Here is a 17985-nt window from a genome sequence, read left to right as displayed (position 1 = left end):
GTGTGGGTTGTGGACTCATTTACCCATCTAAGCAAAAATCCTGTGTTCACTCTTTTGTAGGTGTATAGATAAAACCACTCTATCAATAACTTTTTATAATTGATTTTTCACTAAACGTTGCTGTTTAAGTGTAGAATTCGGTACTTTCCTAAAAATTTTTAGTTAGTAACGTGAGATGGTAAACTGGCAGTAAATGCCCAAACCGATTTTTAGGTTAAAAACAGCGGGGCTATGTTGTTATTATCGTACTCTTAATGTTTCTTCTAGATATCACAAATATTTACTTTAGCATCATTTATTGGGAATTCTACATTTTTTTAGTCTTATTTGTCGTTATCAACTGCTTTTGAGACCAATAAAGGATGGATATATATTTTTTTACCAATAAATTTCAATATTTGGCTTTGATATTCTGAAAATGTACTGGAAAGACTGTCTTTAGTTCTCCATGGACAGGAGCAATCACTTTACAGCCATAGCTTATCTGATTTTAGGCAGACTCTTTAGACACGAGATCGACCATACTAGTTAAATTCATTGATAGTAACAACCAATTAAAAAAAATATAATTAAAAATTAAATTTATGCCGAATATGAGTTCTAACACGTTCAGAAAACAATTTTAATTTAGTCTCACCTTAAATAGGTTTAAAAATATTTTCAAACTCGAAGTGCAAACTGCCGTTCGAGTTCGCAGAGTTTATAACAGTTAGGTGTTGCCTTAGCGAGTGCACCAGCCATTTCCGGTCGTTAATTTAAGTGGCCCCAGAGTTAGTCACCGCATCACGAAACTCATTTACGAGTCGCTTACGTCCGAACTGAGCGTAAGTGCTTTAATTTCTTCATGATCAAAGTTGCAGGCGAACTGGGACTTTAGAACTTTCACAACTTTGAATAGGGTTAAGCGCATTCTTTACCTTCAATCACGTAAGGGGCGGGAACCAAATTTAAAACAATCGTGCCTGATAAATGACCCCAGAGTTGAGATATAGTGGTTATAGTCAAAATTGAGTAATAAAATAAAACTAACCCAATATAAATAATAAATATGCTTTGTCACGATCACCCATTATCTACTTCAGTTATACCCTCGGATATTTTCTCCGTAGATTCAGTGACAAGCTCCCGACCCACCGAGAATAAATTAATCTCCAGATCCCATAAGCTTCAAATTGGACTTCAACACATGATGGCGTCACCGCAGAAATGGGCAGGTTAGTAGATAGAAGAGAAGAGATAGTAGAGGTTTACCATTAAGCTGTTAAATGTCTACTATATATCTACTAAATATTAGATGTCGTCGTAGTGGTCTAAAGGATAAGATGCCCAGTGCAATCGTATCAAGCGATGCATCGGTCTTCGAATCCCGTAGGCAGGTATCAAATTTAATACGTACTTAACAATTGTTCACGATCAAGTTTCACGGTGAAGGAATAACACGAGTAATAAAAATCAAAACCCGCAAAATTATAATTAGCGTAATTACTGGTGGTAGGACGTGTTGTGCGCTCGCACGGGTAGGTACCACCATCCTACCTATTTCTTCAGTGAAGCAGTAATGCGTTTCGGTTTCAAGAGTGGGGCAGCCGTTGTACTGTAAAAACTGAGACTTTGGAACACGTGTTTCGCGGTAGATGGCGGCATTTACGTTGTAGATGTTAATGGACTCCGGTAAACACATAACACCAGGTGGGCAGGGATATCGACCACGAAACTAAGCAATAAACAAAACCACTTACTTGCTGTTACAGTACTTATTTCTGATTACTGGCCTTAAATACAATAATACAATGACTTTACTACTACATCAATAAATTTTAATAATTATAATTTAGTATCACATTCCCTTCAGGCGAACAGAAAAAAAATACACAATTTCTTCAGTTAGTGATCGTCTTTAACCTATTATCATTAAAAACAGCGTTGAGTTCCGATTTATTTATCGGCGTAGTTGGTCAGGCGAGCTTACGATCCAGGGGTGGTAGTGAAGCGGAAGTGAAGTCGAAGCCTATATATACACTTGAATGCCGCCAACCTCATTAATTTGACCTACTTAATTTTAAGGCAGATTTTCCACCATTTTTTTCTTATTTACGGACCACGATTAGTGGTGGTAGGACCTCTTGAGTCCGCACGGGTAGGTATCACCGCCCTGCCTGTTTCTACCGTGAAGCAGTAATGCGTTTCGGTGTGAAGGGTGGGATAGCCGTTGTGACTATACTGAGACCTTAGAACTTATATCTCAAGGTGGGTGGCGCGTTTACGTTGTAGATGTCTATGGGCTCCAGTGACCACTTAACACCAGGTGGGCTGTCAGCTCGTCCATTCATCTAAGCAATAAAAAAGACAATTGTGATGCAAAACAAATGACTAAACGAAATTGGTTTTTTATATACTAATCTACCATAAATACCCGGAGACATGTGTTGGCGTCGTAACTTATAATTTTCCTAATACTTTTTCGTTTCTAGGGCCGAAGAACTGTGATGTGTTTATATATTTTATGGTAGTTTTTTCAATTGATATTTCGTCGGTTTCAAAAAATAATAGGGGTTAAAGTATGAGATTGCCGTTTTATTGTAATAGGTACTTGGAATTGACCTTATGAATACCTTTATGGTTTGAGATTTTTGAGTGAAACTTTTTTCAAATGGAACCTATAACGTTCTTCTTTTAAAAAATGTGCAACATTCGACTATCGACTTTCAGTTGTTTTTTTTTATTCAGCTTAAGACAAGAAACATGGATACTGTTCGCGCGACAGCGCGACGTTTGAAAATGTTCGGCTAACTCGGGTGCCGTCGCCCGTACGCACCCCGCACCTCTCATAACAGTGCGATATATGACGGCACGCGGAGATACGCTCGTTCGATATTGAGTAAACTGTGCGCGCGCGCCCTTCGTTATATACTAAGTAAAAGGTTGAGTGTGAACCGGTGAAAAGGTGTATGTGCCACCCATCGCAGAGGAACACCACTACGACCGTGATAGTGCCAGCATCAGCCTCCAAGTAAGTCCCGTTTTCCTACCTACCCTTTCGTATCCGCTCATTCTCCGCAGAGTTCATGTGCTCCCTTTCAGCTCATCAGCTCACGTTCAAGGTGACGCTCACCTGCGTCACCAGATACACACTTCGAAAATTCGAGTAATTTTTGAATACGACACGGAACTAGGGCTGCAGAAACAGCCTGCAATATCAACGTTGCGTTTGGAGAGGGGACTGCTAATGAACGCACCGTGCGATTTTGGTTTAAACGCTTTTGGTGATGGAAATTTGGATTTGAAGAACGAACCACGTGGAAAACCGCCCACACATGTGAATAATAAAAAAAAAAGTGGTGTCGTGGGACACCAGGTAGGAACGAAGTTCCTTCGGCTAATGTAGAATCGACACAAATTGCAAAAAATATCGTGCTCAATTTTATGTAGGTTTTCTTGATTTTTCTCTTAAATTTTGCTGATTAGTTTTTATTTAAGTACAAGAAAGTATTTAGGAAATTCAGTATTTTACGAAATAATAAATTACTTAAAATAAAAAAACATCGTAATTCAAATTATCAACTAAAATAACAAAATATGTCTCTTTATTTTTGTTTGACAACATAAAATTACACAGAAATAGAAAAAGAAGGAGAAAGAGAAAGGTATTATACACTACTCGCTTGTGTACGCGACTGTCGCGCCTGCGCACGTCTCATTTAACGGTCTTATTCCACGCACTTTTTTCCACGGATTTTTTTCCACGCACTTTTTTCCACGGATTTTTTCTTACGGTTTTACTATCACATTTTTTTCAGTTCGGTCGCGCAGCAAAATCCCTATCCCCTCCAAGCCTGCCGTAAGGAACTTCGTTCCAATAATGATCAATTCAGAGATGGTGGAAGCCGATCCGAGCCAAACTAGCCAGGAATTAACGGTATGGTTTAATGATACCTTACCAACAATATTGACTCATTTGCGTCAAATCAATAAAATAAATATGAAAAATGGGTGCCTCATGATTTGACTGATCTGCAGAAAGAAACGAGTGTTGACACTTGTGTTGCCTTGTTGAATTGATCCGGAAATGAAGGAATATTGGATCGAATTGTGACATGTGATGTAAAAAGGATTCTTTACGATAACCGTAAGCGAAAAATGCAATAGCTGACCTCAGATCAAATGCCGCAACAGTGTCCTAAAGCAAAGCTTGCCAATAAAAAGGTAATGGTAACTGTTTGGCGGTCTCAGCATGGTGATCTTGACTATAGCTTTCTCCGATTTAGTGAAGCAATAACGGCAGATGTCTACTGTGCCGAACTCCGAATAATAATAGCGAAACAACCCTGACTCATGAATCGATCTTCACCATTATTGCTCCATGATAACGCGAGACCTCACACAGCACGAGAAATCGTTCAAATCTACAGGAACTGCAATTAGAAACCATTCGTCACCCTCCGTATCCGCCAGACCTTGCTCCAACTGACTACCATTTTTTTCGTGATTTCGACAATTTTCTACGTGTAAAAGTTTTCTTCCCAGGAGGCAGTACAAAATGCTTTCACACAGTTTGTAGAATCTAGATGATCAGAGTTATATCGCAAAAGCATAAATGACCTATTAGTCAGTAGTAGAATTAGATGGCAATAATGTACAGATAATAATGGTAGATATTTTGATAAAATAAATATGTTAAATGAAAAAAATAAACGTACTTTAAATTTTCAGTACAAATCGGCAATTTCATACTTTAACCCTCAATACATGCTTCAGTAACAACTTAGTACCGAGTTAGCCCGGAACACAAATAATTACAGCAATAATTATTATAGCAGGCAAAAATAAGCACATGTTTAGGGCGCTAGCATCCACACAAGTACTTTTATTTGACTCCGTACAGAAGAGGGTCCGATAGAGAGACGATAATCTAGATATAACGGACCGGTAGAAGCCTCAGGGTTAACAGGAAAACTTTGATGCTCTGTGTTATCGTATTTTACGAGGAAGGGCTGTTCCAAATTAAACTTAATTCATAGAGACAATTTAAATATAGCAATATTTTTATTGCCTCCGAAGGCAGATACGGCCCTCATCGCGATTAGTAGTCACCGTCTCATATATACGCCGCTATCCATTATTTTTAATAAAATATCAATTTCAGTTAGCATGCCGATAGACGATGCTAACCGTCCAGACGTGCGTGTGTCCCCTTGCTCGTCTAACTGAGGTAATGAAGAATCTGTACTGCCTTTTTTCTTTTTCGGATTGTGAGGGATCATGCTGAATTTCAACAGAAAATGTCCCGGTTTCTCTTTCAAAACTTTTATGAATTTTTTTGTTTCAATTCAAGCGATAATCTGTACCCTTATGTCAGGTTTACATGAAAATAAAATAAACAAATACAATTTTATTTTATATTGGCCTTAACGTAACGGGAAAAATAAACTTATGATTAATTTAGTCGTGGAACTTATTCTGTGCCACAACAGTTTCACTGGGCTGTAATCTTGCGTTTGTAAAGTAATCTTGCGTTTCAGTACAAAGAATAATGTTGCCGTCATCCTAGTGATATTGAGGTTTCAACCTCACAACGCTTAAACTTAAGACCTCATCATAGCTCTCATACAAATTTTAAAATATTTTCTTATATACATAGTGCAATTCGATTTCCTACACTCGATGATTAATATCTTGCATATGGATACTGATTTAATTGAGGGAGTCGTCAAATGCGGTTTTAAGTGTTTGTTTGTGGTTGACAGCGACTTGAGCGACGGCAACCACACAGCAACACGTGGCAGTTAAATAGAAAGATAATACCGTGTTCATATCAAGTTTATAATGTACTAGCTGACCCGACAGACTTCGTAGTGCCTCAATCGATACATAAAAGAGCTAAACTTTTGTATAAAATAAACTTAAAACAAACAAAAGGAATCAGTTCGACGGACGACACATCAAAGGGAAAACAAAATTGTTATTTTTTTAAATTCCGAGCATTTTCATATTTATCTACCTTTTAAACCGTTTCTGGACTTCCACGAATTATTCAAGACCAAAATTTGCCAAATCGGTTCAGCCGTTCACGAGTTTTAGCGAGACTAACGAACAGCAATTCATTTTTATATGTATAGATATAAGCTTCTGAAAAATATTAGGCGAGCGAGCCTAAAATTCCAATAAAAGTCTTGTATATTTTTTTCTGCGGATTCATATTAGTATCATATTAGTAGGAATTTGCTATATAAGATAATGGCCCGCCCATATTAAAATATCACCAAATGCGGAGTGAGGGTAAAGCTAAAGGAATTAAGCCTGTGTGGTAATTTTAATTTTTTAATTATTGATTTAAATTTTAATGTAGGTACATAAATCTAGAAGCCACCCTCGCGGAGCTATAATTCACACCAATCTCTAATTTCTTTAATTCGCAACGTTGGTAGATCTGATTTCGATCTATCTGAAAGTGACCGACGTTTATGGACATCGGCAAGGTCAGGAACGTAGCCAAGCCGTCGTCCATCTTAGGACCATTTTTAAACCTCGTTCAAAGAAATACATGTGGACATATCATAGTGCTCGAAAAAAACTACATCTCATCTCGAGCTGAATGGTAAGTGGCAAAATGGGATGACGGATAAAGGATTCTTATTGAAGATTCTGTAAAAAACACACAGATTGCTTAGATGGACGAGCTTACAGCCCACCTGGTGTTAAGTGGTTACTGGAGCCCATAGACATCTACGACGTAAATGCGCCATGAGATATAAGTTCTAAGGTCTCAGTTTAGTTACAACGGCTGCCTCGCGCTTCAAGCCGAAACGCATTACTGCTTCACGGCAGAAATAGGCAGGGTGGTGGTGGTACCTACCGGCACGGACTCACAAGAAGCCCTACCACCAGTAATATATACCACCAGTTTATAGTCCCAGAGGCACAAACATAAATCTAATTTCGAAATCTTAAAAAGTGAATATAATTCCTCCGACATTTATTATGAAGTAGCTGTAAAATCGTTTATTGCATGAGCTCCGTTCTTCGGTTTCATCACGCCCGCATCACGCGTCCAGTGACGATGTGGCAGTTTTAAACACCCGAACCCCTCATGGCTAATAAGAACAACTCATTACATTAACTAAACTTCATTCGAAGATCAAATCAAAACAAATTAAAAATAATTAAAATCCGAATATCTGCTAATACTCGTAAAATATGACAATATTTTTATGGCGCGCCAGTCGTGCGACGTTTATTATAAAATACGGGTGAGAGAACAATTACTGCAGCTCGGTACACTAGACAATGGCCAGTGGATAATCGGAAACTACATTTGAGTTTTCGTTCATTGGGTTTGCGGCGCCGGTAACCTCTTTAGCTTTTTCTTCAAAAGCCCTTTCATCTGTTAAGTAGGCACCATGAGTACCTGATATTGGGCTTTTTTAACAAATGTCTATTTTATAAAATAATGAGTTAAAATCAATGTTCACCTTATGCTTATATATGCTATATGCAAAACATAGGTACCTTATTTTTGGATGTTTTGTATTCGCTACTTGCTTAAAGGATATCCATTATTGTGGAACCCATTTACATCTCATGGACTCGATATTCCTATTCATAATTGACACGGCGTGTCAGGATATTAAGTACATTTTGGGTATCGCTAATACAAGAGTAAGCAAACTTTATAAAACAACTCAACATTTTATGTCTAGTGTAGCGATTGCTTGCCAAACACAAACTCGACTCTTCATTTTATTCAAGCGACGCTTAAACAGCAATCACTCACAGTGGTAGACTCGAACAACTCTGACATATTACTGTCAGACTCCATAGATACGTTATTGGACCGAATTTTTCATAAGACTGATTAGGAGTGAGCAACAGAGGGTTTTAGAAGATCTAACTTTCTCTATCTTTAGAATATCAATCTGCTTACGTGACTGCTACCATGACTCTGGTCTACTCTAGCTATCCTCACTTATTATCCTACCCAACTAATGCAACTTACACTCATTTCTATTTTAAGGCAGTGCGGACGTCGTTGGCGTCGTGGAGTCTATGCAACTAACTATGAAACCGTTAAAGGATGGGTGACCTAAATAATTTATCCTGTAAATCATGAACAAATTAACGATATCACAGAATCCTATCAACACATTTTTCTAATACTAGACTTTATACTTCTTGCATCTCTTAGGCAATCTTTTTTGTTTATCAAGTTTTTTTTTTTTTTTTAGGGTCAATGTATCAGAGATATTTTTTAAAATAATGATTTTGTAGTTTTTTCATCTTGGTAAGAGCTTTGTATCTATATGTGTATATTTTGCATGTATATACCCATCATTTGGTAAGAAGTAACTGGGCGATTGTAGTTAGTACACCGTAATGTCGAACGGCCATTTTTCAATTATCAGATCAAACACTAAACAATAAACATAACGGTAAAAGGTTTTTAATTTTTTTTTTCTTTTTTTTTATTGCCTTTGTAGGCAGACGAGCATACGGCCCACCTGATGGTGAGTGGTTACCGTCGCCCATGGACTTCAGCAATGCCAAGGGCAGAGCCAAGCTGCTGCCTACCGCTAAAAGTCCTTGAAGTATACGTTTTGCGACAGGAGGAGGTAGCAGCTCCGGCTTTTATTTTTAAATTACGCTCCACAGCCTTTGCAGCCTTTGTTGTGGCCAGGTGAACAAGACTTTTATTGGAATCTCAGTTTAATATCAGTTAAGCGACAACTTAAGTGCCCTAGTGCTCGGCGCATAAAAGGGAACTTTAATTTTAAATCACTTTGTAGTGTTAAAATGAAATATTAATCGTTTTTATATCACTGTCAATAAATAAATTAAATCTGTATTTTTATTAACTATCTTATTAAGTATAACATTCACATAGTATTCGAAACGGTAAATATGAGCAAAATGTTTTAATTTATTGATATGAAATATGAATAATTTTAAACAGTTTTTCCGGACAGCACGTGTTATAATAGGTTGGGGAAAAAGTTTCTTCGCATTTTTTAAGAAAATTCACAACATTTTTTTAATGTAGTTTATTTACATTTAACTAAAGTATGTAGGTACCATTTTGTTCGATAACTTTTTGCCATCTGGTAGATCCCATTGCTATAGAAATATTGGGGCTTCTGCTCAAAATACCGTGACAATTGGTTTTGGCAGTCCTCTCGTGATCTTAACTTGACACTGCGTAAAGAATTCTGAAGAGACCGATACAAATGGAAATTTGAAAGTGCAAGGTCAGGACTATACGGTGGATGCATTAACAACTCCCAGTCAAGCTCTATTAATTTTTGCTAAGTGGCTAAAGATGTGTGAGGTTTAGCGTTATCATGATGAAAAACTACACCCCTTCTGTTGTTTAATTCCGGCCGCTTTCTCTCAACTTCTTGCTTTAATCTCATCAGTTGTTCGCAGTAGAGTTCAGAATCGATGGTCCCACCTGGTGATAACAGGTCATAATGAATAATGCCCTTCGAATCGCACCACACACACAGCATCACCTAGTTGCGAGTTAGCCCGGGTTTCGCCAGTCTGTGATGCCTGACCGGCCTTGGACTACGACCTTTTTCCCATGTTCCTGTCGTACGTCATCCACTTTTCATCACCAGTTATCAGCTTCTTCAAAAATGGTTCGGTTTCATTACGTCGTAATAAAGAATCACAAATGAGTACACGGTTCATTAGGTTTCTTTCAGTGAGCTCGTAAGGTATCCAAATATCGAGCTTATTTGTGTACCCATTTTTTCTCAAATACGCTAAAAATATTTTGTGATCAATTCCCAGTTCTTCAGCTACGTCGTAACTACTGACATGCCGATCTTACTCCACTTTTAAAAAATGGCATTCATCTTATCTGTAATAGGACGACCAGAGCGACGTGCATTTTTGACATCAAAATTTCCGGATTGAAAACGTTTAAACCAAATTTGGGCTACTCTCACAGATACTGCACTAGGTCTATAAACATTGCAATATTTTTTTCGTGACTTGCTCGATTCACTCATCTTGACAGCACAAAAAATAAATAAAAATCACACATTTTCCTAATTTGAATTTGGAATTATTTTATTTAAAATTTAAACTTTGAATGATACCAAAACTAGCCAGATACAAATAGTATATAGCCAAAGAGATTTTATTACAAGTTCATACATACTTTAATGCGAAAAGACTTTTTCCCCGACCTATTACGAGCTATTCGCAAAAAAGAAAGCCCCGCAGCGTCCATCATTGTTATTCAGAAGTTAATACTATATATAGCAGTCACAAAGAGTGCATATTTGCATATGTGATATAGCATTGGGTGTACAAAGCGTTAAGAGCAATCAGCTTAAGCTGATAGCCTTGAGAGGCTGTCAGCATAACCTTGACGTGTAGATGAGCTCTCGGGGCTAAAACCATGAGGCGTTACTAGCACTGGCTCAAGCAAGGGCAGAGTGCTTCAAAGAATCTACCACCGATCGGAAAAGCGACCCACAGAGAAGATCCGGCAAGAAACTCAGTGGGCTGTCTATGGGTTAGACGAGAACACTGACAGGTGCTTGAGGTACCTAAAAGCACTGTTAGTGGATCGGGAGGATCCGAAATGACGCGTTTAGGGCGACGTCGACTGTTTACCATTCGATCCGCAGGATCGGGTATGTGGTCAGCTGTCAAGTACATGGACCTATCATATTTGACTTAATACATAAAAAAACTATTGTGGGTTTATTTTGAATGAATGGTTTTCCTTAATTATAATTAAAGGATAAGACGCCCGGTACATTCGTGTCAAGCGATGCAACGGTGTTCGATCCCGCAGGCGGGTATAAACTTTCTAATGAAATACGTACTAACAAATGTTCACGATTAACTTCCACGGTGAAGGAATAATATCGTCAACAATCGTCAAAACCAAACCCGCAAAATTATAATTTGCATAATTACTGGTGGTAGGGCTTCTTGTGAGTCCGCACTGGTAGGTACCACCACCCTGCCTATTTCTACCGTGAAACAGTAATGCGTTTCGGTTTGAAGGGTGGGGCATCCGTTGTAACTATACTGAGACCTCAGAACTCTATCTCAAGGTAGATGGCATTTACGTTGTAGATGTCTGTGGGCACCGGTAACCACTTAACACTAGGTCGGCTGAGAACTTGTCCATCCATTTTTTTTTTCTATGCTATAAAAAAAGTAAAAAATGATTATCATACGTACAGCACATACGAGAGTGTTTTCGATTTTGTGTTCGACAGGCCGCGCGTAGACAAATTGAATTACGGGCGGTATAAATATAAACGAAATATTTTGTTTCGACCGAAATTGAGCCTTATCGAGATCAACATAAAGAAGGATTATTGTGTGACCATTGTCCAACGACTATAATATCGTAGCGTCGGCCATTCAGAACTGAACTGAATTACCCCAAATATTGTCAGTCAACGGCAACTGTATTGAATTTTGAACGGTTTGATGTTCATGAAGTGTTTTATCGACCGGCACTTTCAATGCGTTGAAAAAGGAATGTGCTCAATTTTTAAATTACTCTATGTGCTCCACACTGCACCCACACATATCTTGTTTTTTTTTACCATGACCATTATTTTACCAAACGCTTATATGATCTAAATCTACTCTATCAATCTAATGGGTGACTCTGGGAGCTTAGGGTCATTGGCAATGTACAGTTGAGGTATTAACTACCTGGAAGGCCCTTCTAAGGCTTAATTAATGAAAGAAAATTCAAGGACATATAAAATGTTCAGATTCAGGTGGTAAAATAGATAATGAAAGTTTACATCAAGACCGTCATCTTGTTACGCATGATTGAAAAATTAAGACTGAGTAAAACCACCAATTAGAAACTTAAAGGATGTAAACATGGGATGGAAATAAACTTGCTTGACAGTAAACTCATCGATGTGATATGGACATAAGATGAGAGACACTGGATACAGGAAATGATATAGTCACCAAAAGGATGATACCTGAAGGATGGCAAGAGAATAAATAGCCACTAAATGGATGATACCTGAAGGATAGCAAGACAACAAACGGTCATCAAACAAAAATGTGAGACCTGCATTAGGGGTGCGAGCACATGCAGAAACTGCGGGCAGCACTTGAGAAAGCCTGTGTCCATTAAACACAGCCTGAGACATTTGAAAAATGCATTTTTCATAAATTACATAAATTTAAGAAAGTCAGTAAATATGGGTTTGTTTTTTTAATTTATTTCTTGAAATGATTTTATGAAATTCGAGTAGTTTGTAAGTAGGCTAGTCATGCTTACAATATATTTTTATATGATGGATCTTGAAATCATCACTATCATTCAAACAGAAGAATCACTTGTTTGACTGTAGCAAAATGAAGTATAAATAGTGAATTAAAAAGACAGACTAAATTTGTATCAAAAAAAATAACTTGTATGAAGTCTTATAATATATAGGTGACAGAATATTGTCGTTGTCTAATTTGATGTCTTATATTTTCAACATAGTGAACTCAATAGTTACAAATGGTTCATCAATATTTGTTTTTTAACTTTTGTCTGATAATTGAACAAACAAATCCATTTCTCTCCCAATCCTCTAGGATTTTTTTATATGGTGATCTATGAATATTATACAATCTAACTTGAAAAATTTGTACCAAACATGTTTTTTTATATTTGTCTATTTTGAATGCATTTGCTAATCGCAAAAAAAAAAAAAATCTCGAACTGACAGACGATGACACACGGACATACGGCCCACCTGATGGTAAGTGGTTACCATCACTTATGGACGTCAGCAATGCCAGAGACAGAGCCAAGTCGCTGCCTACCAAATTCATTTATAGTGTAGTACAGTAATTTCAACAAAAACACAAGTCCTATGTCAACCATTTTCATTTATGTAGCATCAGCCACATAAAAATTTGACCAAGACATGAATTTTTTTATTGTATACTATAACAATGAAGTCTAATAAAAAAAAATATTTTTTTGTCTGGTGACACAGTTGTCAAGCTGCTCTATGTTTGAAGTGACTCAAACTTCTCCAGCATTAGGATATTTAAGCATCGGAGGCCCTGATAAATTTAATATTTGTACATTAAAAATTCACCATTGTATGAAGCCTATATTTGATATCACAATATATTCATACCAATGTTATTGCTTGAATCTCTGGTTTGGTGGTTTAGTTCTATTCTCTTGAGGTGGTTAGTTAAAACTCTTAAGGAGCACTATCGCTGCACATATAATTTAGTATGTTAATAATTTTATTTCCAATATGTAGACCACATTACTAGCGGTGCTAACTTATATGCTGTTTTGGAAAACATGCAGTAATGATATTTATATTATCAAAACATTATTTGAATTTGCACAAAATTCAACATCCTGTCTAGAAATCTATTGGAACGAAATTGAGCCGCAAAAAAATTATCAATTTAAGAAACTTAATTTGTATAAACTTTTGGGTCAATCAAATAATAATGATAAACTTTTGGCCTTAGTGCATTAGCCCATTAAAGAGACAGCGACATGCTGTAGACAGTCATCTTGAATAAATACATCTCGATACATTCCTATTCGACGGAAGAAAGCGAGCGACGGGAGGGATCGCCGACAGGTCACGGTTCCGTATTAGGCACCCCACTAATGACTCACTAGCAAGCGTAATTGGCAACGGGAAATCGAACGTTTATTGTTTCATGACGTAGTTATAATCACAGAAACCGTTTGCAAGATGTTAAACTTTATAAAAAAATTATCGAAAGTTTTGCCAAACAAACAACGAAGTGTTTAAAAAGTCGTTACTCTCACCTGTGCATCCGTCGAAAGGTTTTCTGCACTTGCACTTACTGACATATTGTAGATTTCTAGCACAAAATAACACAAATAAAAATATTAATGCAATATTTTAAAGTTCTTTCTCATGCTGAAAACTTTAGACGATTTCTTAGTATTTTATCAAGCGGGGCGTATACATCGCGTAGAAGTTGACAACGGTTTTGTTATTTATGCGGGGGCCGGGGATACCGGGCTACAAAACAAAAGTACTGACACTTGACACTCGGCGGCATTAGCACAAACGTCGAACGTCAAATGGTTGACGTTTTAGTATTACCAGCGTTGAGTTAAATTTACCCACAGTAAAGTGTGATATCCACAATAAAGTATTTTGTCAATTTCAAACAATTTATAATAATCCACCATTTATATTACATATCACCCCTCGAAAATACACAAGTTTTAGAAAATTATACTATTAGGCGACATGTTTTGTTCACGTTGGTGCCAAAACTCCAATTTCGCAATCCAGTCAAAATGACACAAGCACGTCCACTTTACGTAAACTTCAATAAAAAAAAAAAGAGAAAAAACATGGCTGACTTTAAGTACAGTCATTAAAGTACTTTTTAACCACACCAATTTGCAATCCCCGCTTGGCACGTTAGTATCGAATGTACAGTTTACCTAACTTTTTTAGGTCTCCGGGGCTAATTATTGTAACGACTTGGGGCAGAAATGAGCCATCTCCTTTGAATCTTCACCTTTTTTCGAAGAAATTAAATCTACAACACGATATGAGAGAGAGATTATATTACAATGTATTTTTTTATTTATTTTTTAATGCAATATTAAATAAAATGAAAGAGTAAATTTGAATAAGATATATATACAATATATAGGTTGCAGGTGCCTCAGTCACTAAAAGTGCCTTCGATTCTAAAAAAGATGTCTGAATGTTGTGTACCGTTTTACCGAAAACATGGGAAATTATCAATTTTAATGCTTTCAATATAGTCAGGGTTGCCAAATTAACAAAAAACCTCATGTAACAGTATACTTTTAATGCTATTTTTTTTAATTTGATGTTGTGATAGGTACCCTTACATGTTTACATAAAGTAACTTTTAGGCCATTTCTATTTGGTTTAGGGAGACAGGAATAAGCCCCCACAATTCAGAAATGAACCAAAAATAAATACATCGACTCGGCTATATGGGGAAGCGGTAATGACTACAGTAAGGGTGACAAAACAAAATTTAACTGTTAGGGCTACCAAAGTCTTCACTGCTTTTAAAGAATCAAACTTTAAATTAGGTAATTAGTAATAAAAATAAAAACCTTGAATATGTGTTCAGCTCAGAAATATTTTGCAGATAAAGAAGTGTTAATTTTTTTTTTTTTTTTTTTTTTTTTTTTATTTTTTTTTTTTTAATTTTTTTTTTTTTTTTTTTGTTTAATATAAAGATGTGTACCTAACGCTGGTTTTTTTCTTTTATTGCCCTTGTAGGCAGACGAGCACTCATATCGTTACGCCGCACCTAATGGTGAGTGCTTACTGTCAATCATGGACTTCAGATATGTCAGGGTGAGAGCCAAGTCGCTGTCTCCCTCAGTACTCTTCGTAAGCCTCATTTGAAGAAGGATATGTCATAGCGTTTGGGGAGCACTCTGGAATAGAGTTTACCCAAAAGCTGGAGGGTCAGTAAGAGAATTAATGAAAACGTCCTGTGCATTAACGCAGTGGTTCTAGGTAGTATGAATGAAGTCTGCTCTGGTGATAAGCGGTGCGATGGTAAAAACGAGACGATGAGATCATCATAGGCAGTTCTTCCGATATTTTATCAGTCGGACCTGATTGTAAGGGCTGTCACGTTATTTATGTCGTATACATATGCAGTACTAAAACTCTAATACAAGATTTGGTTACAATTGATACATAAAGACTATAATGCTATAAGTAATGTGTCTTCACTACTTTTCAAGAATAAACGGGTACCTACTGAGTGTTTGTTTAATTTTTATTAGGTGTCACGTATTACCAAAATCTTTACAATAATAAATATAAGATCATGGGTAATATCTTATTACAGTCAGTAAACGTATTACAAAAAACGAATATTTAAAAATAACAGAAACTGAATTCAGGGTACCCTTTCTAGGACATAAACAAGACACCAGATGGCGATGCTATAGCCAGTCAAAAATCTTAAATGATTTTATTCTGATAAAAACTTCTTGGGTTAAATTGGACAAGAATAGCTTTCTTTGCGGTTGATTTTATAAATTAAGGATTCAGATCAGAATTAATACAAAAAATTTAACCACCGCATTGTGTTAGAAATTCTCCCATGTCTGTTTCGTTAGTTAACTACATACTCCTTATGCGAGAAATCTAGGATATAAATTAATATATTTTTTTTACTTTATATAATTCGTAAATATTTGTTAAGTACCATATTTATTCTCTGTTTTTTAACCTATTTTATTTTTCTTTTGTTTAATTGACAAGTTATAAGTTTATAGAAATAATTTATTTACCAAAGAACAAAATACAGTTAATTATCATTTTCTTCGTTCATTTTCCAGGTATCAGTGGCGGTCGTCAAGTTTTGATTACTTACCAATAACGACTTTTTTACTACAGGGCCGAATAAATACTACGCGAATTCTATTTTGTCCCAGACCGTCCCAGGAATCACGTTTCGGAATAATGATCCGAGAGATAGCTTACATTGCACGATCTATGTCCATCACTGTATCGTATCCCTGTTTTTATATAAAAAATAACGATTTTTTGTTTTTAAATTAATCATTACGAGAAATAAGCACTAATCTTCTTAAAAACACAAATTTTTCAGTCATTTCATTGTCATGCGTGTATTCCTAATAAAATATTATTGGTAACTAGCCATCTATGCCTATCATGTTCACAAAAACGATGCGTAATTTTTGTTATTGAAAAGGAAAACCAATACTATCTATTCATTCGACAAAGTTTATTTTCGATAAATAATAATGTCGTACATCGGACCTTTCGGCTTCGAAGTCCTGGATATTAGCCGACTCAGTGCTGTTGACGTTGATCAGGTACAGGGCGCGGGCAATGGGTTTACGTAGCTCAGCGCCCGCACAGATATTTGCATAACTAACGAGTCTCCCTTTTCAGGAATACCACCTCTAAGGGTGGCTATGTACCTATAGAATATACCTCAATATACAATAAGTGGAAACTGTTAGGAGTTACAGAATTTTTTGTTGGCAAACAAATCATTGGTGTAGTTGTGATGTTGTCTCAATGTAGGTTCGTCTATGTAACAAAAGTAACGTAGCTTCAATGTAAGTGCACCCACGTTCCATCTTTGGAACTTGGTTGTACATACTTTCGTGGATTATTAACATTTAAAAACATGCACACTAGGTTTCTCTGCATAGTAAAGGACTTGATTAGCTATATAGGATGATCCCATAGATTTTTTGATTGTTGAAGAGAGGAAGACGAGTTCATGTCCCTCTAGGTTATAAGCGGTTAAGGAAGACCGTAACATGAATTATGATCTGCATTGGAACAATGGCTATACCTAATACTGGAACGCGAAATTTCCTCACGTCAGGAATAGATTGAACTATGGCTCCTACCCGCGCCGGTTCAACTCAAAGTATTATAGAATTCGATTTAGGAATATGGGATAAAATTCAACAATTATTTTATATATAATATTACAAACCCGTGATTACACTGTATCAGTGAATCTATACCTACTAATATTATAAAGAGGAAAGATTTGTTTGTTTGTTTGTATTGAATAGGCTCCGAAACTACTGAACCGATTTTAAAAATTCTTGCACTGTTTGGAAGCTACATTATCCCTGAGTGACATAGGCTATATCATTATTTTTTTCATTAGGGATCCTTACGAAAACTCCAATAATGTAACCCAAGGCGTAAAAAAATTACCTAAAATATTCTTAACATCGCGTGCCCTGCGAAAACTATTGATCATAAAATAAAACTATATACTACGACTTTGTAGAACACATTATTATTTACAAAAAGTGTAGCGACAGCATATGTCTTACTATTATAGTTATGCCACAATAAGTGTTCATTTATTTAAAAAAATATAAAACAACAATCGTTCGTCAATCAAATATCGTTTTTTATAATTTATAATTGCAAGCTTTTTTATAATTGTGGGTTTACTGGTGGCCCGGAGGCCTTT

General features: G+C 36.4%; 1 protein-coding gene across 1 annotated transcript in view; it reads right to left on the bottom strand.

The window, feature by feature from the left end:
* The window catches only part of LOC101745607 (G-protein-signaling modulator 2), a 58759-nt gene extending 44726 nt beyond the window's left edge, over positions 1 to 14033 (bottom strand). Inside the window, exon 1 of the mRNA XM_038011978.2 lies at positions 13796 to 14033. Coding sequence (XP_037867906.1) covers positions 13796 to 13840 — 45 coding nt within the window. The 5' untranslated portion in view covers positions 13841 to 14033. The remainder of the gene's footprint in view (positions 1 to 13795) is intronic.
* Positions 14034 to 17985: the final 3952 nt, after the last annotated feature.

Source organism: Bombyx mori, chromosome 1, assembly GCF_030269925.1.
Source record: "Bombyx mori chromosome 1, ASM3026992v2".
NCBI classification, from domain to species: Eukaryota; Metazoa; Arthropoda; class Insecta; order Lepidoptera; family Bombycidae; genus Bombyx; species Bombyx mori.
This window is presented reverse-complemented; position numbering and strand designations above follow the sequence as displayed.